A 27,082-nucleotide genomic window follows, 5' to 3' on the forward strand; every position below is an offset into this window, starting at 1 on the left:
TTTTTAAGTCTCATATAGCCCAGGCTGGCCTCAAACAGGTCACGGAGACCTTGAACTTGGAAATCTCTAATGTCCACAGTGCTGGGATTTACATGTTTACCGCCCTGCTGAGCTTTAACATTTTTGTAGTTTATTAGGCACTGTGCATAGATATGATGTGTGTGTATGTGTGCATGCCACAGTGTATAAGTGGAGATTAGAGTTGTTTCTGTGTGAGGTCCTGTGTGAGTTCCTGGAATCAAACTCAGGTTGGCAGCATTGACAGCAAGCACCTTCATCTGTTGAGCTAGCCCCACAGTAGCTTCTTAAGAGAGACTGTGGAGCTGAGACTGGGCCCTAGTGACAGGCTGTGGAGCACCGTGGTTCTGAGACTGGACCCTGGTGATAGGCTGTGGAGCACCATGGTTCCAAGGCTGGACCCTGGTGACAGGTTGTGGAGCACCATGGTTCCAAGGCTGGACCCTGGTGACAGGCTGTGGAGTCCCGCATTTCCGAGGCTGGACCCTGGTGACAGGCTGTGGAGCACCGTGGTTCCGAGGCTGGACCCTGGTGACAGGCTCTGGAGCCCCGCATTTCCGAGGCTGGTCTCTGGTGTGAGGACCTTATCTCAGTCCCAAACCTCACCAGATGCATGACTCTGAGAAAGCTGGCAGCCTCACTAGGCTCATTTCCTTATCTGTGTTCAGCAAGGATGGCCACACTTGGTGGCTGAGGCTTGTGGTAGGAATTAATTTAGTATTACTAAAGCACCTAGAGCAGGGCTGCTCCGTAAGCTTGAGTTTCTTATAAATGATTCCCGATACTTGGTGTTGATCTTCAACTCTGGCCTCTCAACCAAGGGCTCTCATCCTCATGTCCACAAGAAAGGGACCTTCAGGTGGATTTTCAGGGGGGAAGCCCCTTAAGTTAAGCATTTTCCAGCATTTCCAGCATGAGACTAGCCCTAGCTTGGGGATGTTCCTGTCTTGTGAGGACACTAACAAGCTTGTCATCAGGGAGAAGTTCCCAGCTGTGAGCTCACCTGGAAGTTCTAGTTGGATTAGCAGGGACATGCCCCACTCCGTTATGAGATCCTCAAAATCTCTATTGCTGGAGCTTTCCCTCTCTCCTTTCCCCCTTGTGTGCTGGGGAAGTGACTCAGGGCTTCAGACATGCTGAGTACCTACCCACCCCCACCCCACCCCCAGCTCTGGAACTTCCCTAAATAGATCTTTGAACATAGGCTTTGAAATAATAATTTTAGTTGAGTAAACTATAGATTGTTTTTTAAAAAGATGCTATTTTTTTATGTCTTTGTGTATCTGCATGTAGGCATGCCCAAAGAGACTAGAAGGTGTCCGATACTCTGGAGCTAGCTACAGGTGGTTGTGAGCCCCTCTATGAGAATTAGGGAACTGGAACTCAGGTCCTCCGCAACAGCAGCAGGCACTCAACATTTTTATGAAAATCTTTAATTGGTTATTGTTTAACTTTCTATCTCTTATATTCATTCTAGTTTCAAGACGTTGGGAATTTAGCTAGAGGTGGAACTCCCTATAATCTTGTAGTACTTGGGAGGTGGAAACAATTCAAATCTACAGAGAACTGGAGGCCAGCCTGGGATACATGACACTGACCTACCCCCCAACCCCACCACCAGTTTAGAAAATGGATCTGCTCTTTCTTTGAGGTAGTAAGTGCTTAGGAGGCAGATATTCCTCTCTTCTCCCATCTCTAGCCCAAAATTATCTATAGCATTGCATATGGCTTTAGAAATAATAGGGGTTTAGTAATTTTTGTTGTTATTGTTTTTGAGACAGGGTTTCTCTGTGTAGCCCTGGTTGTCCTGGAACTCTTTAGATCAAGCTGGCCTTGAACTCTTAGAGATCTGCCTGCCTCTGCCTCCCAAATGCTGGGATTAAAGGCGTGTGCCACCACTGCCGGTGGTTTATTTTTATTTATTTTAATCTTACTGTATGTGTGATTTAGGAAAAGAATAGAGACAGACAAGTAAAGCTCTCCTAGCTTGGCAAGAGAGCCTTGGTCTCTGGACAGAATGTCAAACTCATACCCTAAATTTGGTTCTGAATTGCTTGGTTTCAAACGTTTACTAGATATAAAACCAGCACATTTACAACAGGCATCATAGAACGTGCCTGTAGTTGATGGGGGCTCATCAGTGTGTGGGAGGCCAGGTCTCAGCATGGTTCAGAAGCCGTGAGTGTTGAGATGGTGTGTGCAATTTCTCCCCTCCTCCAAGGCGAAAACATCCCCTAGAGACTTGGAAATACTCCTGTGTTCCAGTTCTTAAACCCTCCCCCTTGCGTTCTTGTGTCTTCAGGGAAATTTGGGGGTAGTTTGGGGCTAGGAAAAAACCACTGAGAAAGCGATGGCTGTTAGCCTGACTGGAGTAATATCAGCTACTTTGATTTGTGCTTCTCTGTCTCTCTCTGTTTCTGTCTGTCTCTGCCCCCCCCCCCCCCCAACATGATCTCCTGGCATAGCCCAAGCCAGCCTACCTTCAACTCTCCATTTCCCTGCCTCAGACTCCTGAGTGCCCAGTGGTCACTTTGAGAGTTTACAGAATGTCATGTGCTTTATAACATGACACTTCTCAGATTTCAGTGGCCATGTGAATTGCCTGAGAATTTTGTGAAAATGCACTCTGATTTGGCAGACTTAAGAGGGGACCTAAGACTGCGTGTGAAAGCAGCAGCCAGAGTTACGGGGTGCCGACGACGACAGAGTGGTGACTTGCTGTTAGTGTTAGGCCCCAGAATGGGTTCCCAAGATTTGAGGTAGATTAAGTCACCTGAGGACATTAAAAAAAAACAAACAACCAGACTCATAGCCCCACCCTCAGTCATTGATGGGGTGTGGCTGGAGGGTGTCTGGATGAAGTTACCCATGTGATTCTCACCTGCAGCCAGCTGTGAACCACTGCACTGTCAGGAAGTACTTGCCTAAAGGTATGAGAGTACTGAAGCAGGTCCGAGAGCTGGAGAAATACGGGGCGCATACGGCCTCTTGCAGAACACCTCAGTTTTGTTCTTAGCATCTACGTTAGTTCCCAACCACTTGTAACATCAGCTTCAGGAAATCCATTACCATCTGTCAGCTTCCAAGGGCACTGAACTCATGTACACAAACACACACACACACACACACACACACACACACACACACACACACACACACCACATTTAAAAAAAAAATCAAAGTGGTAATGTGTCTTTTTACTATGGTTTGTTTTTTCTTCTCCGTTGGACCCAAGTTTTGAAGGCATTTCTTTACTAAGGCACTGTCTTATGTTAAAACAGTATCTGGCTGGGGGGTGGTGGCGCACGCCTTTAATCCCAGCATTCGGGAGGCTGAGGCAGGTGGATCTGATCTACACAGTGAGTTCCAGGAAAGGCTCCAAAGCTACACAGAGAAACTCTGTCTTGAAAACAAACAAACAAGCAAACAAACCCCAAAAACCCTGTATCTGTTTTCTTGCCTTTCACTAAGCTCCATGGCGTGGCCCGTCACACTTGCCTGCCAGTGTGTACCAGCCATGATAGCACCCACGAGCATCAGCTCCAAGGGATCCCAAAGCAGTCTTCCCAGCTTTCCATGGCAGGTATGTGGTTTCCATGGATCCTCTTTGAAGCGTTGGGAAGAGCTCCCCAACCCTTGCTAGCTTTCTCTATCAGCCCAGTCTTAAGATGTGTGATGTCAGGTTGTGTCATCCTGGAGACAGGCCTCACCTGAAGCTCCCAAGGGTAGAGGGACATCCAGCAGTCTGCAGCCATGCCAGAGTTTTACCCCATTATCCAATCTCTGGATTATCATGTGTCTTTTCCACCCCAGGGAACAGACTTTTCTCTTATCCCCCCCCCCCCCAACCTCATGAGCTGACGTTTGTGTGGGTTGGGAGCTTGTGCCAGGTAGAGGGGCGCGGAGAGAGGTGCTATCAGCTGCCTTCTGAGAAGAGCTAGTTTGATGGGTTTTGTGCGATGGTAGTGGGGTCTACAGCTCTACAAGAGGCTAATGAGTATGCCATCAAAAAGATTCCTGCAGAGGGGGTGGCATCTTGAGAGAAACAGGGGGCAGAGGGCTTATGTATTCATTTATTTAGGTAATGGGAGGGAAGGAGAGAGAGGGAGGGAAGAATTTAGCGGATGATAAAGTTATTGAAGCTGAGTCAGATTGGGCAGGAAGGATGTTGGAGGCCTGGGTCAGATTGAGAAAGGAATTGGAGATTCACACATCATGACGGGTGAGGCAGCAGGAAATGCATGGTGGTGGGGGTTAAGAAAGTAAAATCTAGCCAGGGTGGTGGATCCCAGCACTCAGGAGGCAGAGGCAGGTGGATCTCTCTGTGAGTTCGAGGCCAGCCTGGTCTACAGAGCGAGATCCAGGAGAGACCCTGTCTCAAAGAAAGTCAAAGGACAACTAAAACATGCATGCAGACTTTAGAAAACTGGAAGACACACAGCAGTCAGGGGAGCTTAAATTATATCAATAATTAAATGAAAGTAAATGACCATTTCAGTACAGGGTGGAGATTCCCAGGCTGGGTTTTCCCTACATCAATCAGCTACTGATAGATTTATCTTCATCTTCATCATCATCATCATCATCCATCCATCCATCCTCATCATCATCATCATCATCGGTTTTTTGAGACAGGGTCTTTCTGTATAGCCCTGGCTGTCCTGGAACTCACTCTGTAGGCCAGGCTGGCTTCAAACTAAAAAAGATCCACCTACCTGCCTCTGCCTTCTGAGTGTTGGGATTAAAGGTTGGGATTTTCGTCTTTTTTTTTTTTAAGAGTTTTAAAAAGAGTTTGCCTGACTGATTCCCTAGAACTATAGTTACAGATGGTTGTGAGCTGCCATGTGGGTGCTGGGAGTCAAGCCTGGGCTCTCTCTGGAAGAGCAGCCGTCTCTCTAGCCCCTGCCTTTTAAATTTTCTAGATTATCCTGATTATTTTTTGCATTATTTCTTGTATATTTGAGTTCGAGTACACACACCTGCACAGGTATGCCCTGGCATGTGTGTGGAAGGAAGGAAGAGGACTACTGGGAACCAGTTGTGCCCGTCCGTAATGTGAGGATCGAGTTTAGGCTGTGATCTTGGCAGCAAGCGCCTTTACCTCATGAGCCTTTTTGTCGTCACTGTTTTTGTTTTTTTTAACTTATTTTGAGACTGGGTTTCATATATCCCAGGCTGGTTCAAAATTCTATGTAACTGAGGATGCCCCTGACCTTCTGGTCCTTCCCTCCACCTGTAAGTACTAGGATTACCTGTGTGCCTCCATGCCTGGGATCCCATTCTTTTTATAATACAGTAAAAATTAAAGAATTTTAAGTGGGGCAGTGCTGGCCCACGCCTTTAATCCCAGCACTTGGAAGGCAGAGGCAGGCTGGTCTACTTGGAAGACAGCCAAAGCTACTCAGAAACCCTGTCTCAAAAAACCAAAAAAAGAGAAGAATTTTAAAAAGGAAAAAATTGTAAAAAAGTTAGTGCTTTCCAAGGGGAAAACACCTTTCCCGGTGGACCTCAGCAAAGCCCTGTGGCCTCCACTTTCATCCCTCTCATCTGATCTGTGGCTTTCCTCTTGGGAGGGATTTTAGATCTTAAGAGGGGCAATTGTGATACTTTCCCTTTCTTTAAAAGTAGTGTGTTAACAGAGATATGGGATATTACTGAGGGTGGTGGTAATCCTCCATGGTCTTCAAGGCTGCTCCTATCTAGCTGGCTACCCAGGACATTTATGGGATAGAGGAATTACTTTAATTAATCAGAAGTCTATATATTAAACCAGAAACACGGAAAGAGAGGATGTGCAGTCCTGGGGCTGTGGCTCAGCTGTGGAGCAATCACCTGCTGTACCAAGGCATTGGATTCAGCCCCAGGCACTGCGTAAACAAATGCTTAAAGAGACAGACTCCCCACATCAACTCTGCCTTAGTCTCTGTCGTAGCCATCCTGTTGTGGTAAAATACTGTGATTAAAACAACTTAGGGAGAAGGTTTTACTTTTATTTTACGTGTGTGGGTGTTTTGCCTGTTTGTGCACTGAATTCATTTCTCATACCCTCAGAGGACAGAAGAGGGCATCAGATCCCCTTCTGATAGTTGTTTCAGATGTTAGCCTCCATGTGGGTGCTGGGTATTGAGCCCTGGTCCCTTGGAAGGTCAGCCAGCCAGTACTCTTAACTACTGAGTCATCTTGCAGCCCCAGAGAGAAAGGGCGTCTTCTGGCTCATGGTTCAAGGATATATACATCGTAGTATGGAAATCACAGCAGCAGGAGCCTGAAGCAGCTAGCTGGTCATACCACATCGATAAGCAGGAAGCAGACAGCTCTCTTTCTCACATACAGTCCAGGATCCCAGTCAGGGAGGGAATGGTGCCACCCACAGCGTGCAGTCTTTATACTTCAGTTGTGTTGAGGTAATCAGTCCCCTACAGGTGCTTCCAGAGGCCCATTTCCCAGGTGATTCCAGATTCTGTCAAGTTGACAGTTACACTAACCATCATTGACCTCTCCACTCCCGTGATTTCCTGGTCCTAAAAGGTCCCAGGAGGTTGGATCTTGGGGGTTGATGTCTGTTGGAGCAGAAAGGGGCAAAGAGGAAAGGAGGTGTTGTGGGCCATTCCAACCAGCTCTGGCCCCATTGAGCCAGAAGCACTTAGGGATCTTCTGGGCCTTGACTGTCTCTGTTGGCTCTGGCTCTCGCCCTCATCCGTGTCCTGCCTCTGTAAGGGTTTCATCTCCCGTGTGTTGCCTACTTGCTCTTGTGTAGCTGTCTTATGTAAAAACACAGGGAGCCCAAACTTCTTTTAGTGCTGACTGTGACAGTTAAGAAAAACACATGACCTGGTAATGTTTAGTTTTGTGGTATTCAGATTCTTCATGATCTGCTAATGGGAAACACCCCTTGAGTCCCGCTTCCTGCAGAGTTGCCCGGAGTGGAAATGATGAATCAATGGCTCCTCCTCCTTCCTTTCCTGGTCTCCTTTTTGGCTGAGAACGCGTGGGTTTCTTCTGTGGGGAAACTGCTCTTGGCAAACCAAAGGCACCGGCTATGGTAGTGTGGTCCGTGTGTGTCATGTGGACTTGGATGGCACAGCTCTTTTTTTTTTTTTGTGGCAATTCCTCTGACTTTACAATCCTTTCTGCTCACACACCAGGGATCCGGAATCAGACTCCAAAGAAGGGAGCAGATGGGAGAGTAAACTTTTCAATTTGATATCATTACTATCATTTATATTCCTCTTGTCCGGCATGTGCCGCAGTGCTCTGTGGAGGTTAGGCTGTGGGCCTTTCTCTTTCCTTAACTCAGGAAGCTGGACTCAACAGTGCCAGGGCCTGTGCTCTGAGTCGTCTCCAGAATTTACAGAAAGATAACAAGTAGTTATTACCTATTGCTAATATCGGGAAGTATCCACCGGAGAAGACAACTCGGACATGGGTTTAATCAAGGCAATAGTAAGGTTTTTGACTACACTGGGTGCTTGGGATCCCAGTGAAGCACGGAGCCATTCTCAGGCTGAGCTTTTCAGCACAAAAACTATATCCTGGGTTGGCGTACTTCAGTTAACAAGATCACTTAGCCAGAAGCAGAACTACAGAAGCCAAAAAGCTTTCCCCTAGCTATGGACTTTGGATTAGATCTTTTCCTTTTTGGCCAGTAGTGCTGTCTGTGTGTCGAGTTTTACAACCTGAATGGCACATTCACCATGGAGTCAGCTGTGCTAAGGTCTGGGGCCTGTTGTGACACCTTTCAGAGGTGGCACCTATCCCTTACCTCTATTTGCTTATTAAGGGATGGACAGACTGATAGACACGGGGTGGCTGACAGATTCCTCTACATTGTCAAGGTCATAAAGGAAGGACTGAGGGACTCCCACTACAGTGTGAATGTGATACCTTTATGGCAAAGCAAATGAACTCAAAATACGGAGTTTAAGTTCTTAGGGATGCACCAATGTTGATGTCTCAGTTTTAAAAAGCATACAAACATTGAGGAAGCTGGTGAGGGAATTTGTGGGGAAACCTTTGAAACCCTTTCAGATACATAAATAATAGTTTTATTCTATTAATTTAGAGACAGGTCTCATTATGTATCCCTGGCTGGTCTTGAACTCACAGAGATCTGCCTGCTTCTGCCTCCAGAGTTTGGGGATTACAGGATGTGCTCCCAATCATGCCTTTAACCCTAGCACTCAGGAGGCAGAGGCAAGCAGATTTCTGTGAGTTTGAGGCTAGCCTGGTCTACAAAGTAATTTCTAAAACAGTCAGGAAAAACTCAGAGAAACCCAGTGAAAAATTAAAAAAAAAAAAAAGTGCCCTCCCATGCATGGTGGCACAGCCTGTTAATCTATGAAGTTGAGGCAGGAAGACTGTGAGGTCAAAGTCACTGTGGACCACACAGGGAGAGCTTGTTTAAAAACTATGTGGGCTGGGCATGATAGTGCAGGCCTTTAATCCCAACCCTCTGGAATGCAGAAGCAGGCAGAACTCTGAGAGGCTAGCCTGATCTACATAATGTATTCCAGAACTACATAATAGAGAGACCCTGTCTAAAACCAAACCAAACCAAAACACCAACAAATAAATAATAAAAATAAACTTTCTATGTATGTTGTTGATGGAATGGATAAGTGAAACTCTGAGCTAAAGAATTAGCACTTGCACGGAAGGGCAGAGATGTTGGGGGAGGGGTGAGCTAGAAGGTTTTATGGATGCAGAAACGGAAGATAAGGACAAGGGAAGCCAGAGGCATAACTGAAGAAAATGGGAATTTTTGTGTGAGTTCTTCCCCCTCACCCTCCTTTTTTTTCTTTTTTCCGAGACAGGGTCTCTCTGTGTAACACCCCTGGCTATCCTGGAATTCACTTTATAGACCAGGCTGCCTCAACCTCAAACTCATTGAGATCCACCTGCCTCTGCTTCCCGCGTGCTGGGATTAAAGGCGTGTGCCACCACTGCCCAGCTTGAGTTCCTCTTTTTAAATGATGCAAATTTACAAGCCCTCCCTCTCTAACCAGTCAGGAGATCAGATTTGTCTTTGAAAGGAAGTCTGAGCATCTGGTTATCCTCCTGTCTCCTGTCCTCCTGGGAGGCAAGGCGCGAGGACTGTGACCAGCTTGCTACCTGGATGTGTTTAATGAGGAGCCATGCACGAATACTCGTTGAGTTCCAGGATTGAGACTCAGCCGCCCTCTGGAGAGAACAGTTCCTTGGAAGTGGTATCGTTCTTAATCCTGGAGCAAGCACCGTTTAAGATCGATTTGGTATGGATTAGAGGCTCGGTGGTTTTTTTTTTTTTTTTTTTTAATCCACAGGAGAGGGCAAGTAGAAATGAAGTGAGCGAGTACTGTTTGTAACAAAGAAGGCATTTGGGGCTGGGAGGAGGGGGCATTTGGAAACTAGAGACCTGGAAATAGATTTCTTTAAAACCTACTTTGCCCTTCACACATACTCAGACTCCCAAGGGAACCCCAGTTTGCAGAGCTAGGTGAAAGAGTTGAGGGGTGTGTGGAGCCAGGGCCATTTTCCCTGTGTCTCAGGCCTGCGGGGAAAGCATCTAACGCTCTCCACTAGCCTCACCTCCCTTTTCCTATGTCTGTCCGTTTTGGTTTTATTTTATATTTTAGAGCCTGGAACACTTGTTTTGGCAAAGTGATTTTGACCACATCCTTTTCAACCGTAACACATTGAAATGAAGTGGCATTTCTTGAGGAGATTTGACCTATGTAGCTTTCAGGCCATTTTGGTTTATAACACTCACATTCCTATTGTGGTATAAATGGATATACTGAAGTATTTTAGAGTGATGAATAAGGCAAACTGCTTTAAAAAAAAATTGTGTGTGTATGTGTGTGTGTTATGCTGGATGTGGTAGTGCAGTTCCATAGTCCCAGTACTGTGGAAACAGAGGCAAGAAGATCGATGCAAGTTCTAGGCCAGCCTGGTCTACATAGCAAGTACTTTGGAATGTTTTAAATATGCATCTAAAAATCTATTTGTGTGCTTTATCAGATAAACAGTGGAGTATTCAGTGATGGCTCTAATGCTCTCTTATTCCCTCCCCCTCCCCTCCCCTCCCATCCTTCCTCTTACCTCTCTTCTCTTCTACCCTGGTTCTCCCTGACCTGTTCGTCTCTTCTAGCTTTTTGGGACAGGGTCTCTTGTACCCTAGGTCCCTACAACTGGATACATTGCCCAGTATGGCTTTAAACTGCTGATCCTCCTGTTTCGGTGAATGATGGCTTACCTATTTATCATTTTTGGGCAAAATTCATTTGAGTTGGTGATTATATTTCAGATACATCTAACTGGGGCTACAACTAGATGCCTTGCCTGACACGCACAAGCCCTGGGCTTGAAGATGGATTACATCTACCGTGTGCAGTTAGCATTCCATGCGTGCAAGAGTTATTTTTAAAGCTCATTAATTTAAAGAGCTAATGAAAAGGTCCTCCTGGCATTCAGGAGGTACAATGATTGCCCCACTCACCTCGTAAAGCTTGCCCTCTTGGCTAACTTGAGCACCCTGGGCCCCTCCCTGTGGGAGTAATGGATTCAGGAAATGTAGAAATAGAAAGTTGTTCTTTTGTTGTGCGAGTGATATACTTGGCTGCCCTACCATAGCTTTCTATCATTAAGAGAAAATCTACTGGAGAATAAGACAGCTCTACATTCAAATTTTTAATGAGTCAATTATTAATTAGGACAGAGTCTTTTTTTTTTTTTTTTTTTTTTTTTTTTTTTTTTTTTTTTTTCGAGGCAGGGTTTCGCTGTGTAGCTTTGCGCCTTTCCTGGAACTCACTTGGTAGTCCAGGCTGGCCTCGAACTCACAGAGATCCGCCTGCCTCTGCCTCCCGAGTGCTGGGATTAAAGGCGTGCGCCACCACCGCCCGGCTAGGACAGAGTCTTATACGTAGTTTTGGCTGGCTTGGAACTTACTAACTACATAGACGAGGCTGGCCTCTAAGTGATCCACCTGCCTCTGCCTCCTGAGTGCTGGAACGAGGGATGTTCTCCATTTATGACAGCTGGGGCTTTCTCAGGGGCTTCCGAGATGACTGCCAGAGAAACTGTGAGTCTAGTTAAGATATGGTGGATGTTGTGGTGTTGGGTCCAACTTCATCAGAAAAGCCAAAGGATTCTGTGTTCACCTTCATTTCCCAATTAGACCTTGGGTCCCATACAATGGTGGTTGGCAATAACAGTGTTGAAATTGGCCTTTCTTCACTCACACAGCATCCACTGGGGTGACTCCTCCTGGACTTCTAGTTTGTGAGATTCACTTCCATTTTAGATTATTCTGATTTACATTATAAAGCACTCAGAATCCAGAGACTATCAGGTCTACTCCAAATCATATTCTATCTCTATGGGGAAATATTTGCTGTGTTTTTTTTAAATTTAAATTGTCTCAACAATTATCACTTGAGAAGAGTGCAGTTACTTGCTTAGATTTATTTTGTGGTGTGGTAATCAGACACTGGGCCATTTTTGTATGTTAGGAAAGGTCTGCTAAGCCACACACCCAACTTGAAAATAAATTTTAAAACAATTGCTTTAATGGAATCTCACTATGTAACCCTGTCTGGTCCAGAACGTGGAGATCCACCTGCCTCTGTCTCCTGAGTGCTGGGTTAAAAATATATGCTACCATGTCCAACTCAGGACCCCTCCCCCCATCTTGCTAAATTTTTACTTCTTTTCTTTTAGAACAAACCTGTGCAAGATAAGACAGAAGTACAACTCTGTGTAGAAGGGAAGGCATTTAAATGCTAGTTTTCAGCACACAGACCTTGCTCCTAATTTTAACACTAATGACATTTATAGCCCAATCCAAATGGAGATTTTGAATGATGTTTTCTCTAGTTTTATACCTGAGACTATTTTGTTTACAGAATAAGTGACCACAGTTGGCATATAAGTCCCTTATAAAATGGTTGAGCATTTTCATATAACATGTATATTTCCTGATTTATACAGAAAAGGATATGTCTGTGTGTTTTATTTCATGAGCTGTCTCTATGAAGTCTAAGTGAGCCTTGAAATTTTGATCCTCCAGCCTCAGCGTCCCAGGTGGCTGAGCTTGTTGGTATGAACCACGGTACTTTGAGGAAGATATTTTCATAACATCTTTCTCAAGCGTTCAAGAGGATATTTCACCTACTCATGTATGATTTTTTTTTAAATTTTTATTTACTTATTTTTATGTGTATGGGAGTTTTGCCTGTGTGGGTGTTCGTGCACCAGGTGTGTGCCTGATTTTTGCAGAGGCCAGAAGAGGGCTTCAGATTCCTTGGCACTAGAGTTACAGTTAAGAGCAGGGATTTGGATGCTGGAAGTTGAACATGGGTCCTCTGGAAGAGCAGCCCAGCCATCTCTCCAGCCCCTCCTGCACGATCTTGTACCATCATATTTTGTCATGTGGAACCCATTGCTCCCTAAGTCAGGAAGGTCTTTTGAATCATTCACTGTCACCATGACCTGCCAGGAACACCTTTTGAGCACGGGAAACTGTTTCACTTACTGTGGCATTTGTAAAGTTTCTCCAAGAGCTTGGAAGCTTAAGCTTATCTTTTGCAATGAACATGGGCAGTTGTTTTCTTTCGAAGACTTGCCAGATGCCAAAGTCAGAAGTTTGTGAATTGTTCTTTCAAGGAAACAGGGTAGTCCATGAAAACACAGCTAGTTCAGGTTGCAGCTAGCTCACTTTTTTACAAGTGCTTCCCAGTTCAGAACAGTGCTTCGTGTGCACTTTCCATTTGGTCACAAAGAAAGAAGGGGGAGGAAGTGGAAGAGGAAGGAAGGAAGGAAGGAAGGAAGGAAGGAAGGAAGGAAGGAAGGAAGGAAGGAAGGAAGGAAAGAAAGAAAAGAAAGAAACCTCACTTAAGATCTAGTGAAAGGACTAGTTACTTCGTTAAGGGCATGCCTAAAGAACACGTGCTCTCCACTAATGTGTGTGAAGAAAGCAGTGGCCACTGGCCTCACTGGCCCCCTCAGCCCTGATTCCCCCGAAGGTGTCGGTCTCTTTCCCCACCATCCGTACTAAAGCCAGCGTTGTCTTGGGTTATTCTGAAAGCGGTTCTGACCTGACAGGGGACTCCCGGTTGTCTAGAGAGACCTTGCCTTGTAGTCTGGGTGCCGGACCTTTTAGTCTTTAGGAACTGGGTTGTCAAGTGGCCTGAGCAGTATACCGCGTTGAGTGCCTGTCGAGCCGGGAGCGCACCGGGTAAGAGAGCGCACTGGGTAAGAGTGTCGGGTCGGCATTACTCTTAAGGCTTTCCTGCGCCGGCAGCAAGCTGGTCCTCGGCGATGCCGAGGTCTTTCCCTGCCTCTCTGCCCATCGTAGTTCTTAGCTTCTTCCCAGGCAAGGCTTGGTGCCTTTCCTGATGTCTGAGTTGGACGCAATTTCGATTGCACTTTCGGGCATTTATTGAATCGCTGTTTTGCATCACGGTTTTTGTTATGGGAGGGAAGCAATTCTTTTAATTTGTCAGGGGACTTCCCCGAGTGCTTGTTTTCTGTGTAATCCGCATGTTGCCCCAAGAGGGAAGTCGTTGTGTAAACACATGTCTCGGAGTACTAAACTCAAAACTGAAAGCAAAGTTAAAGCAGTGTTGCTTGCGGATCCCTTATGTTTCCGATGGCGAGCCCCGCAGGGGCGGCCAGAAGCAGCGCGGGCGGTGCTCGTCTGCCCGCTCCCCGCACAACCCCGCGGCTCCAGGACGCCGAGGTCCCAGCCGGAGTGCCGGGGTCCCCGGAGCGCGCGTTTGCACACGGCGGGGCTGGAGGCTGCGCCGGCCGAGCGCGCTGCCCTTAAAAGGAGGCGGGCCGTACCACCGCAGCGCCCGCGGGGGGGTCCCGGCGAGCTCGGGCACCTCGAGGGGAGCCGAGGACCGCGCGCTTCGCCCTCGAAGTGCGAGCGGGCTGCGAGCGGGGAGCCGGCGGCGGGCGGCGGGGACGCGCCCCGTGGTCTTCAGGGACCCGAGAGTGCCCCGGGGCGGTGGGCAGCGCCGGTCCCCGGGCTCGAGCGAAGTGCGGCTCGCCCGGCGGCCCCCGGTGCCCGGATGTCCGTCAGGCTCGGCGCGAGCCGAGGCTCCGGGGGGCGGAGGCGGCGCTGAGGACGCGGAGCCGAGGACGCAGCGGCCGGGAGCTGAGCGTCCGCGCGGCTGGGGCGTCCGCTGGGCAGCGTCGCCGACGGCTGCGGTCGATGCGGAGCGCGGCGCGGGCGGAGGGCCCCGCGGGGCGAGAGCTCTGATGGACTCGGGACGCCGGGCTGTGTGAGCCGAGCCATGGCAGCCCACTCCAGGTGAGGCGGGCGCGGGGGGCTCCCCGGACCGGTGAGCGGCCGCGGGGGCCGGGGCCGGGGCGACGCGGGTGGAGGGGCCCGGGGCGGGGACCGCACGAAGCCGCCGCTGGGTCCCTGCTATCTCATCCCCGAGTGTCAGGCAGTAAAGAGTGCCACCGGGTGCAGAGGGACCGCCCGAAAAGTTAAGGTTCAAGTTAAAGCTCCGGCTTCTGCCTCAAAGAACTGTTACTTTTCGGCAAGTGAAGTTGGTTTCACTCGTCTGCCGGAGCCTGGGTTTCCATTGGCGTGCCCTGTGCGCTCCTCTGTGGGTCTCCTAGTTGCTCCTTTGGTGTCTTGAAAAGAAACTTGGAAGTACACTTCATGGAAAATAGAATTCGCCCCGGAGAGGGTGGGGGAGGATTTGCCTGGTGAGTAATGAAGATTTTCCTGCTAGAATGTACGATTCCACATAAAACGGCGCTGCCAGAGTGAATCTGCTGAGTAGGCAGAGGCCGGAATGCGCTCGGTTGGTGAAAGGGAGCGTGGCTAATGACCCGCAGTTGCTGTCAGAGGAGCACTGTGCACCGCAAGGACCCCGAGTCCTGCCTTCCCCGGGGTTTGCAGGTTTTGAAAGGAACCTTAGAAGCCTTGACCTCGCGTCGGTGATTGCCTAAGATTGAAGCTGTTAAGTGTCGTTGCATTTCGGTCGTGACGGCAATTGGTGGTCGCGGAAACGCGGGAGGCGTACCATTTTAAAACTTGTGCCAGAAAGTAGTGTGGCTGCACAGGTTTACAGTTGTGCAAAGGCTCTTCAAGTATCCCACTGGATGCAGCATAGTGACTTGGAGGTGGATCTGGAAGCTGAGCCGAACTAAATTTTAGTCCTGAAGACTCGGATCGTGGAGAGCAGTAGTAGATGCGTGAACGTTAGAGATTGAGTCGATATGACTTGAATTTTTCTAAGAGATAAAAACTTTCTAGGAAGGAAATAACTTCTAAATAGAAAACGTCTTGAGTGATGCCTACTTTAAGAACAAATGTAATATTCTCAACTCAGCTTAACTTCTGCCTCCATTTTATTGTGTGTTTGAAGGTAGGGGTTCCTAACTGACCAAAGGGGTAGAGGAACAGAAGTTGTGTCTATAAAAATGTTTGTTTGCATGGATTATATCTCCAAACCCTACTTTGCCAGTTCTTGAGCTCTTGGTACAAGCAGAAACTGTAGATTTCCATAATGCCATTACAGTTACTACAGGTGTCTTAAATCTCTCACATTTACTTACCACTTCTTTGAAATTAAGAACTGTTTATCTTCTTTGCTATTACACCATTACTTTGTCAATGATACATCTTGATAAGTAGTCTCCTACATAATTTGTTTCTTTTGTGTTCTTAACTAATGGATTTTGTACTAAAAGATACCCTGACAGTGCCATTAGTGATCACACTGCCTCCGGAGCCCATGGCACAAAACCTGAGGTGAAGGTACCTCTGTAAAATAGTTAACATTGGCAGTATGGGGATTTGAACTCCAGTTGATTGTTCCAAAATGCCTGAGCCCTTAAACTAATGTCAGACCTAAAATGAGATAAAAGATAAATTGGATAAATTGGATACTGTGTGTGTCAGAGGCAGCATTGACTGCTGTAATTGGATTATCTCTCTGGTCACCTAAATAGGTAAGTGCTTTATTATCTGCATTTGGTAGTTAAGGAAACTGAGGCCTAGCCAAGGTGTTTCTTGCCCAAGGTCACACAGGTGGAACATGCCTGCCCCAGATGGACTGGGTAGCCGCTACAGTGTAGCGCTCCCAAGGTCACACAGGTGGAACATGCCTGCACTCAGATGGACTGGCTAGCCGCTACAGTATAGCACTCCCTGCCTCACTGTTACCTCTTCAGTTCTAGCTTTGCCTCACTATAAGAGCTCATAGAATTCTTTCTGCTAGGATTGCTCTGCTGCAAGATGTTATAATCCAAGTTGTCAGTGTGGTTGCTCAGTGTATTAGCAAATTAAAATAGGAGGTCCATACATTATTTCTGGTCCATACCTGGCCTGGCCACATGCTCTGGAACTAGAGACAAAACTACAAGAGCCCCTTGTCTCTTGTTTTCTTAACGTGCATGTTGAGAGTGCACGCCACACTGTAAATATCCCTTCAGTTACACCTTGAGTGTAGCCTGAGCTTGTGAAGACATCCTGCGATGTGATAGAGTAGATAATCTTTGAGATTCAAAGAGAGGATGTATGGAAAAGATTCAAATTATTTTTGGATTTCATCAAAACCCCAAAGTCAGGCCAAATTTCTGTGGGAAGTGCTAAGAGAAATTGAAGCCTTCTTTGTGCTGCTAAGGCCATGAACACGTGTCACGTAGATGATTTGTTTGCTTGTGTGACAGTTAATTTGGATTGTCAGGCTCATTGGACTTAGAGATACACAGCTCACTGTTTAACCACCTTGGTTAAGAGCACTGGCTGCTCTTGCAGAGAACCCAAGTTCTGTTCCCAGCATCCACAAGGCAGCTCACAACCATCTGGAGCTAGAGACAAAACTAGGGGATCCAGTGACCCTTTGGCCTCTTTGGACATCAGGCATCACTTAGCACACATACATACGGGCAGAAACACAAACAATAAAAATCTAAAATCCCAACAAACCTACCACAAGTAGTTTCAATGTGCATAGACACAATTGTAGGTGGGAACCTGGGGATCCGCAGCAGGGAAAGTGAATGTAGGAACCAGCCATTCCTGACTTCATGCTCATCGAATGGGCTGTGTGGTCCCTTCTCTGAGCGGCTCCTCAAGGCAGGACACTGTTGCTCTCTTTTGGTGTTCCTGTATCAGTTGTGAGTGATGGCTCAGTATTTCTGGGCTCACAAGCAGCTTTGAAACCAAGATTATATGCTCCTCCTCCTACCAAATCCTGAAAGTAGGTTATTAATCTTTGTTTTGCTTTGGTGTTAGCTTTTGGTGCGTCCTTCCTTCCTTCCTTCCTTCCTTCCTTCCTTCCTTCCTTCCTTCCTTCCTTCCTTCCTTCTTCCTTCCTTCCTTCCTTCCTTCCTTCCTTCCTTCCTTCCTTCCTTCCTTCCTTCCTTCCTTCCTTCCTTCCTTCCTTCCTTCCTTCCTTCCTTCATGTATCTGGCTGTCCTGGAACTCACTATGGAAAACAGGCTGGCCTCAAACTCATGATCCACCTTCCTCTCCTGGGTTCAAAGGCATGTGTCACTGTGTTTGGTAGTAGTAGATTTCTTAGAAATGGAAGACATTTGTTAACTATTACTTGGAACAGAAATTGATTTATTTAGGATGAGAGTTGGGAGTTAGTCACAGCAGGGCATATACTATGTCTCAGTCCAGTGTCAGCTTTCTCTGGAACTTGTAAACATAACACACCCTGAAAACACTTCCTGGAGAGAACTGGTAGAAGCTTGATTTCTTCAACATGAAACGGTTACAGAGTCTCTTCTATGTGGAGACTGTTCTTTATGGAATTATAGAAATTAGTAAACTCGACAGCATTGGACCTTGTCCTATGTAGAGTGCTTGCTTCCTGTATGCTGAGAGACAGTGCTGAATGCTAGAATGAGGAGTTATGTGTCTGAATCTCCAACACCCCCATTCCTCCACTGAAGCAGTCCATGGATTCTAGGATGGAATACATACCTATCTTCTATCATAAGGAATTAATCAGTTATACAACCCTCCTTGTGTTGAGCTCAATGATAGACCCTGTAATCACAGCACTTGGGAATTAGTTGCAATGACAGCTGCAAGTTCAAGACCAGCCAGGGCAGTCCTTTGTGCTATGAGAGTCACTCAGGCCCACACTTAGAACGGGGAAGGGTGTCTGGGTGACATGGGGGATTTGAACTTACTCTTTTTTTTTTTTTTTTTTTGTTTTTTTTTGTTTTTCGAGACAGGGTTTCTCTATGTAGCTTTGCGCCTCTCCTGGAACTCACTTGGTAGCCCAGGCTGGCCTCGAACTCACAGAGATCCGCCTGGCTCTGCCTCCCGAGTGCTGAACTTACTCTTTGTGAGAGAATTGCATGTGGTGGTGGAAGCCTTCCCTCCGGGCACTGCAAAGGTGACTAGTTTCCCTTTGGAACTTTGACTCATCAGTGCTGATGAAGCCCCAGAAGTCAATAAAGATGGAAAGTCACGTTGTTCCCAAGCTTGATACAAAGCTAGTTTTTAGCGGCTCTCTCTGATTCTAGAGAGAAACTGTTCCTGTTGTGTAGAAGACTGCACTCAAACTGGTGCAGAACCAGTTTGGCCCCACCCTGGGCCTCCACCACCCACCGGGGAGCCACTGATTACCTGGAAGAAAACCCAGAATGCAAAGTAGCCATGATTAAACAGGATAATTATTGGGAAAGTGTAGTCAAGGAAGAGATTTGGAGGGGAGGATGTGTGCCGTCCTTGACCCCCTGACTGGTCCCCACTGTCCTCCATGGTACCTTTATGTATGGTGTCTGTGACAGGAGACACAGACAGGTCTTCAGGGGTTACTTTCTAGTTCTTCCAGGGAGCCCTGCAAGCTTCCTGACTCACAGTCTAGTTCTTTCCAAGACAAAGACTGCAGGAGCCATGACTCACTCTTTCTTAAAGTCAGCTGGATTATGGGGACGTTGTCTGGCAAAATTAATGGAAATGATCTCTGAAGAGATCTAGGTGGTTCTGCAGCTTAGCATGAATTGTTCCATGTCGCATGGACCTGCGCTCGTGAGAAGGAGAGAGAGTCCATGAATGCTGCTCAACAGTTGTTAAAATCTCCAGTATATTCAGGCAGGAAACAGTCTCCACCGTGGATGTGAGCCGACAGGACATTTCTATCTTGGTGTTATCATTTCTTTCTCTTATTCCAACTGACTTGTGACTGAGAAGCTGTAGAAAGGGAATACATGGCTGATTAGCTCTGGAGCGTTACACAATCCAACTGCCTTTGCATAGAAATCTAGTTTTTTCAGGTTTTTTTTGGGGGGGCTTCTCCAATTCATTTGTTTTTCAGGACTCAACAAATAAGTGCATTTCAGTTCAGAATGTGAAATGTCTTGGAAATACAGTTTGTACCCCTCAGGACTGGCATTTCCTGGTTCAGCTGCATGACCCTCTAGAGCTGGACTATAATTTCTTTGCAGGTGCAGTCGTCATTTTACTGCTCTCTGTATAACTTAGAGCTGCTTTTTACTCCCTGAAGTGGGAGTCTAGCTTTGTCTTGGATTGTTGTCATTCAGTTTATGATAGACATAACATGTGTTGGTTTTTCTCGAAGTAGTAGAATAGGGAGACTGCATGGTGTCCTCAAACACAGAAGCGTCATTGGCCTGGTGTGGTGGCATGTACCTTTAATCCTCGTACTCTGAGTTCCAGGACAGCCAGGGCTGCATTGTGAGAAAGAGAAAAAAGTAACAGTTGAAGTTTATATTTTAGACTCAGTAGAAAAATAAAATTTATAGTTTTGCATCTGATATCCCAGGGAACCAAATGTGTAGATTAGCTTTAGTCCTGAGTGCTGAATTCTAGGTGTCTGCAGAGTGTGGCGGCCCCTCCCGGGCGCACTTTCGCTCCTATCTCTGCTGAGGGTTAAAGCTTAACCCAATGGCTTAGCTGGTGGACACTGGATCCCAAAAGTCTTGTGCTGGTTTATTAGCTTTGCTTTTAATTTAACCGGCTTAAATGCCTGTGGGAGTCTCAGGGCACGAACTTGATGTTAGATTTAAAGTATTAACAAGAAAGTCTCAGTAGTGACATTATCTTGTCCAAAGGAGCAGAAGTAAACAAAGGGAGAAATATTTTTATTGACACTTAAATTGTGTTTATTTTAGAATTAGGCCTTATCTTTTTAAAGGACACCCACAGTTCAACCACAACTGAAAACTACTAAGAACAGTCTATCCGCTTCTGTGACTCACAGGAGTGGTGTTTGGAGTGCTGCTGGCTGGGGGTCCTTTAAGAGAGGGCTCTTCATCACTTGCTGTGTTGATTCTGTCCGAGAACCTTGTCTTTCAGTATTGCTTGTTTCTGGATTGGCAGCTGAACTCATGAAGTCAAGGAATGTTTTAGGATATGTGAGTCCTCTTCCTTGGCTCAACACAAGAATCACCAAGGTACTTGTTAACACCAGTGTGGCTTCCCTTCCCCCAGAGCTGCTGATTGGTCAGGTCCTGGGTGGAGCCAGGGTGGAACTCTGCTGGCCCCAGGCCAGGGGCCCACATATCAGCTTTGTGAACTGGTTAGTGAGACAGGAAGAGGTCATGAAAAAGGCAGTGTGGTTAAATTTGTATTCAAGATGTAACTCAGGTATACATTTTCTCTCCTGCCAATCCCAGAACAGAATAGCAGAAAGTGTAGACGAACTCCCTCAACCCATGTTCATACTGATCTCGGTCACTGAGACATTAATGCTAGAGGTACTGCTGCCGACAGTCTAAGTGCGAAGGAAGGGGACCGGCAGGGACAGCAGTTGGTCATGCAGCACTTGGCAGGGATCGCTGCTTCCAAAGGACCTTCGTGTTTAGTTGTCCGGTTGGCTCTCTTCCTGTACCACTTAGCCACACTCCCATCCACTCCCTCCCCACCCCAGTTCACCAGGTGCCCGGCTGAAGCTGCACAGCTGGGAATCGCTGGTGACTACGAACAGGCTATGAACCCGACGTGAAAGCTGTTTTGTGTTTGTTGGACAGACAAAAGCATTGCCTTGGTGTCCTGTGATTGAACACATGACCCTCAGTAAGGAACTCTAAGCAGGACTGATACTGGGAAGTTAGTGTCAAAATGACCGGCACATGTCACTTCCTGTAACAGCATTCAGGAAGCACTGGAGGAGGGGCTGTAACTTCTCAGGTCTTGGGAGCACTCCTTCAGGGAGCTACCCTGTCAGAAGCAGAAGTCGATGAAATATGGAGCACAACTCAAGGGCACTGTGCAGTGTAATTAAATTTTGATTTGGTGCACATGTTTTTGTGGCCTCGACAGACCACAGTCACCACGTGACATTCATCCTGGGTAGTGGGTCTGGGTTGTTTGTTAAAGCTGCACCCCTCCCCCCATGCTCTCTTAAAAATGCAGGTGTATCTGATTCACTGTGCAGGTAAATGTATGGAAAAATGCTGTAAAATTAGCCAGCCGGTTCTCATAGAATCAGAGAAACCAACAATTTGGTAGAAACTGTTTATTTTTAGTCTTTTAGCTGACTAAGGTATTTCTAAGTAACAAAGTCATTCCTGGTAGTTTGGAGTTACCAAAACATTGATTAAAAGGGAGTCCACAGTGTTCTAATTATGTTGTTTTAATTTTTTTCCCTGAAAGGAAGAAATTCATCTCGCTGAGACAACATGCTGGCTTTTAAATCGTTTTATGTTGGCTCATAAAATGGTATGTGTAGACTTAAAGTTAACTCGAGCTGGACTACTGCATATTGTTTTCCAGTAACTCGGAGTTGCCATTGCACTCAGGAATTGTTTTCCTTTCATAGCCTGTGTCTTCCATCCCTTCCATTCCCCTTTTAGACATAGGCCATGTCTTCATTAACTCTATTCAAAACACTATGTACCCAACCTCCTGGAGGCAGAGGCAGGTGGATCTCTGTGAGTTTGAGACCAGCCTGGTTTACAGAGCAAGTTCCCAGATGGTCAGGGCTACATGGAGAAACCCTGCCTGGAAAGACCGAAAAGACGAAGACCACATAAATTCGTAAATTGCCAGTGTGTGTGTGGTTTTGTTTGTGTGACTCCGTGGCATGGCAAGGGCTTTATTTCTAGAAATGCCTTATTTTCATTTAGCCATCACGTTGGCCTAAGGATGAAGCGGTAGTCTCCAGGCTCATTTGTCTTTGAGTTGAATTTGTAGTTCTTAAATTTCTGGAACTTTCCGTGTCTAGTGTAAAGCTTTATTTCTTCCGTGGTCACCTATATTCCCTGCTGCTGCTGAAATGGCAGCATTCCCCACCTCCACCTCCTCCCGTGCATGACGGGAGAGCTTCGCCACCAAGCTGTGCTGTTCTCCATTTTTCTAAAGAGGCAACAGCACTTTGAGCTCCAGGAAGGCACTGGCTGCCACTCAGTCTTCTGTTTCCTATGTCAAGTCACATTTTATGATTGTTCGGTCCTGGTAAAACACAAAGGGCTTCATTGAGATGTACGCTACTTTCTGTAAAGTTCACTCATTTAAACTACACAATTCATTTATGTTTCGCCCCCATTCATATTTTATTTTTCGTGTCTGGGTTTTTTGCCTGCACCACGTGTGTGTGCAGTGCTTACGGAGGTTAGAAAGAGGGCATCAGACCCCCGGGATTGAAGTTACAGACGGTTGTGACCTGCCATATATGTGCTGGGAACGATACCCATGTCCTCTAGAATAGCAGCTAGTGTTCTTAACTAAGAGTCATTTCTCCATCCTTCACTGATAAGTGTGGCATAGCATTGACCATCAGTGGGTTTCTGAAGATTGTACTTTTTTTTTTTTTGAGACAGGGTTTCTCTGTGTAACAGCTCTGGTTGTCTTGGAACTCACTTTGTAGACCAGGCTGGTGTCAAACTCACAGAGATCCACCTGCCTCTTCCTCTTGAGTGCTGGAATTAAAGGTGTGTGCCACCACAGCACCACAAAGGCAAGTTTTAAAGTTATATTTACGTACAAAAAAACTAAGCAGTGCATATTTAATCCACTTTAGTGTTGAGTTCTTTGGCTTTTGCCTTTTCCAGTTTGGTAAGCAAGCCACAGATTTTGGACCCGGGATGTTGGCTCCATGGTGGCCACAGTGCTGATCTATCCTTTTAATTGGCCCTGATGGCTTCCACCTTTGTCTTTGGCCCTTTGTCTTCTGAGTAAGCGGATGTGGAGGCAACGGGATGCACGTCTTCCTTTGGGCCAGCCTGGCCTTCCCATTGGTGATGCCGTAGAGACCCCCATCTTGTGGCACAGGATGGGCAGGAAGATCTTCAGCCTGATGGACAGACACATCACCTGTGATCACCACAAGCTGTGTCTTCTTGTTCTCCAGCAAGGTCATGACCACCTTGATGTACAGGTGGTCTCTCAGTGGGGGCCACCCCTTGGCCAGCAGTTTCCTTGTCAGCCTGGGCCAGCCGCTCTTGCTGCGCTCTGCTGCTGTCTCTGGCCTGCTCTGGTGGGCAAGTTTAAGCAGCTGGGTGCTGTTTGATTCTTCAGGGCCTGGGAGAACTGGGGGGCCTTGGAGGCACTTAGGGGACAGGTAGCTCTTTGCCACTGCAGCTGGACGTAGTGGAACCATTTGACGAAGCCTGTGAGGTCTCATTTGGGCTGGATGTCTTGTCCAATACTGAAGTTCTTAAACTGAAGACTCACCAGTTTTTTGGGCTTCCTGTTTCTTCACAATAGGGACCGGGACCAGGGCTGGGGCCACCTTCTTCCCTTGACCGGTTTCCTTTCTTCAGCATCTTGCTCCTCTGGAGGAGAATTCGAGTTTTTGAAGATTTTTTAAAAGTGACCTGCCCTACCCCATTCCCCAAGATCTCTACGTCAATTACAGTTAATCCTAGTTCCCAGACCCATGCAACCATTAGCCTACTTCTGTCTGTAAAATTGCCTTTTCTGGGCATTTTACATATGTGGATTCATTAACGGAATGTTGTGGTTTCTTGGGTCTGGTTTTTTCACTCGGATAATCTTTGAGGTTCTTTTATGGTCCAGTCTATGTAATTCTGTCGTGCTTACTGTTGAATAGCGGTTGCAGTGTGGGTTGGGGTGAACAGGTTTTTGTTTGCAGGTTTTTGCCCTATTAGAAATGTTATAAAATTTCCTTGCAAGTTTTTGTGAGGATATTTTATTTTTTCTTAGTTATATACTTAGAGGTGGAGTTTATGGGTTCTGTGATCACTTTATACTTATTTTTAGATTTTGTGTGTGTGTGTGTGTGTGTATGTGTACACTCACACCATAGTGTGAGGGCGGCGGAGGGCAGCTTAGCTGGTTCTTTAACCTCCACTTGGGTTCTAGAGATAATTGAATTCAGGGTCCAGGCTTATACAGCACCTTACTTACCTTCATCCCGTGAACTGTCTTACAGCTGTGCTTAATTTTTTATTTTTTATTTTAGAGAAATTACCAAGTTGATGCTCCAATGACTTGTCCATTCTAGCCTAAATTTAGCAGATCTAACTTTAGTTAACTTTTTGGAAGTTATTTGTCATCTTTATAGTTGTGTGGGCTGTGAAAGGAATGACTGTGAGATGTGACCAGTTTTGTATTTGATTGTTAGAAGATGTATTATTTTTAATTTATGTAGTTTAAGACCACAACTCCCACATGATGTACAGCTTTTCTTCCTTCCTTCCTCCCTTCCTTTTTTCCCCTCCTTCCCTCCTTCCCTCCCTCTCTCCCTCCCTCCTTCCCTTCCTCCTTCTCTCCCTCCCTCCCTCCCCCTCTTTTTTTCCAAGACAGGACCTCTCTATAGCCCTGGCTTTATGCTTCTCTGTTACCCGTGTGCAGGGCGCTGAGTTGGACAGCCCATCATCCCTATGAGATCAGATACCGGCCAACAAAAGAGCAAATAAAACAAATGCAGACTGTGGCCAGGACTGCTGCCAGGTTAGGTCTCAGGTGACCCCTGTGAAATGGTCCCTCCGTCCTCAGAGGGGTCATAGCTGCCAGCTTGAGAACCGCTGGGTTAGATAGTCAGGTCAGTTAGCCCGGCCACTGAGTACCAAAGCTTGAAGCCCATGTTGAGAACTGCTCATGGGAAGTAGGCTGACAGATAGCCTTCACCTCTCAAAAGATCTTTATGAGGTTATAGATAATTTATTTCTGTTACTTAAAGGCCACAGGGGAGCTTTGCGGAACATTGGAAAGTGTCACAGGAAGAAGCAGCTTTTTCTGAGGGTTCTGTGACTTCCTGAGAAGAGGTGATCAAAAGTAACTGCTGCAGGAGTTTTGACCCTCCGGCTGAGCGAAATTGCTGCAGAGTTCCCACTGATCATCTCATCTCCCGATTATTCTGTCCCACAGTTCTATTCAAGGGAATGTGTTTAGTTCTGGACCTTTTGTGGCATATTCCTTGATTGTTTTGTTTTTTTATATGCTTCACAAGCATATAAAAGTAATGGTTTTTCTCTATCTTTTTTTTTTTTTTTTTTTTTTTTTTTTGGTTTTTCGAGACAGGGTTTCTCTGTGTAGCTTTGTGCCTTTCCTGGAACTCTCTTTGGAGACCAGGCTGGCCTCGAACTCACAGAGATCCGCCTGCCTCTGCCTCCCGAGTGCTGGGATTAAAGGCGGTTTTTCTCTATCTTTAGACACTAGAATTTGATGAATTGTACAACATACCTGTCTTAGAAAAAGTAAGTTATAAGTTGTATGTTGATCTGCCATGCCTGAGACATGAGTAAAAAGGCTCATATGACTAATGGGGCATTAATCACTTTACAAATACAGATGAAATGTCTTTTTAAAAGCTATTATTGGCTGGGTGGTAATGGCACACGCCTTTAATCCCAGCAGTCGGGGGGGGGGGGGGGGGGGGGGGGGGGGGGGGGGGGGGGGGGCAGAGGCAGGCAGATCTCTTCTAAGTTCGAGGCCAGCCTGGTCTACAGAGTGAGTTCCAGGATGGCCAAAGCTACACAGAGAAACCCTGTGGCAAAAATGAAAACAACAACAAACTTTTATCATTATTTTACCTGTATGAATGTTTTATCTGCATCATATCTGTACACCATATGTGTGCAGTGCCTACAGAGGCCACAAGAGGGCAGGAGACTCTTGGCACTGGAGGTACAGATGGGTGTATTATGTGGGTGCTGGGAACTCACCCTAGTCCTGGAAGAGCAGTCTCCCTAGCCTTTTGATGAATATTTTTGATGCACAGATATCAGTAACAGTTCTTCCTCCTCTTAGAGACAAGATCTCACTCTAGCCGAGGCTGGCTTTAAGCTCGCCCCTCCTTCTCTCCCTCAGCCTCCTGAGTGCTGAAGACAGTTGTTACTATTCTTGGCTTATGAATTTTAAATTACCCGTTGGATAGTATTGTATCTTTCAGAAGATTTGAGGTAATTTTGTTTTGGTTTGTTTTTAAATGTGTGTTTTATCTTGGTTTACAAGCTGAGGGACTGTTCCCACAAACCTTCATTCTGCACCCCTCCCCAAAAGTGCCTGTTCTTTTTGGCTGACAGCCGCCATCAAAGTCTGTCTTGTGGCTGTCTGTCTGACTGGGCAACAGACTGAGCTTCCTTCTTTAGTGTTAGTCTTTTGCTGAAAATACTTCGAGAACTAAAAAAAAACAATTAGATGTATTCATTTTATGTGTTACGGGTGTCTTGCCTGCATCCAGGTGCACCAAGTGTGTGCCTGATGCCCAGGAAGGTCAGAAGGCGCCATCAGATCTCTGGTTACAGATGGTTGTGAGTCACCATGTGGGTCCTAGGAACAGAATCCTGGTTTCTCCTGCAAGAGCAACAAGTACCCTTAACTGAGCTTCTCTCTGGCTCCCGCTCTGAGAATCTTCATGGAGCTTTGCTGTGTGTGTGTCTTTGCAGATGGATTTGAGAGCTCTCTCAGGAAACCTGTGGCCTTTTAATGGGCTGCTTTTCTCACAAACTTGGAAAACCTCATCCTGTTTTTCAGAACATTACAACTTGAATCAGGGTTACGATGTTCCTTGTAGGTTTTCGTGAGATGGAAAAGGTGAGTGCCAGTGACTCCTGAATCACCAGCCAGGCATCGTCCGTCTGTCTCGGAGACAGTGGACAAGTCCTGTTGGCCTCGGTGTCACCAGAGAGTAGTGGAAACATGGGCGCCTTTGTTTGCTCTTGCCGTGGA

The 27,082-nt window shown here is 46.5% G+C and overlaps 1 protein-coding gene across 3 annotated transcripts in view; it reads left to right on the plus strand.

Annotated features, from left to right (window-relative positions):
- The window catches only part of Aff1 (ALF transcription elongation factor 1), a 170,808-nt gene that overhangs the window by 50,061 nt on the left and 93,665 nt on the right, over positions 1 to 27,082 (plus strand). Inside the window, exon 1 of one of the 3 annotated variants that reach the window (XM_052735559.1) lies at positions 13,987 to 14,311. The exons of the other annotated variants lie outside the window; for them this stretch is intronic. Coding sequence (XP_052591519.1) covers positions 14,295 to 14,311 — 17 coding nt within the window. The 5' untranslated portion in view covers positions 13,987 to 14,294. Of the gene's footprint in view, positions 1 to 13,986; positions 14,312 to 27,082 lie in introns of those variants that run through there. 3 annotated transcript variants of the gene reach the window in all.

The sequence above is a fragment of the Peromyscus californicus genome, unplaced genomic scaffold (assembly GCF_007827085.1).
Source record: "Peromyscus californicus insignis strain IS unplaced genomic scaffold, ASM782708v3 Scaffold_13__1_contigs__length_99412109, whole genome shotgun sequence".
Lineage (NCBI taxonomy): Eukaryota > Metazoa > Chordata > Mammalia > Rodentia > Cricetidae > Peromyscus > Peromyscus californicus.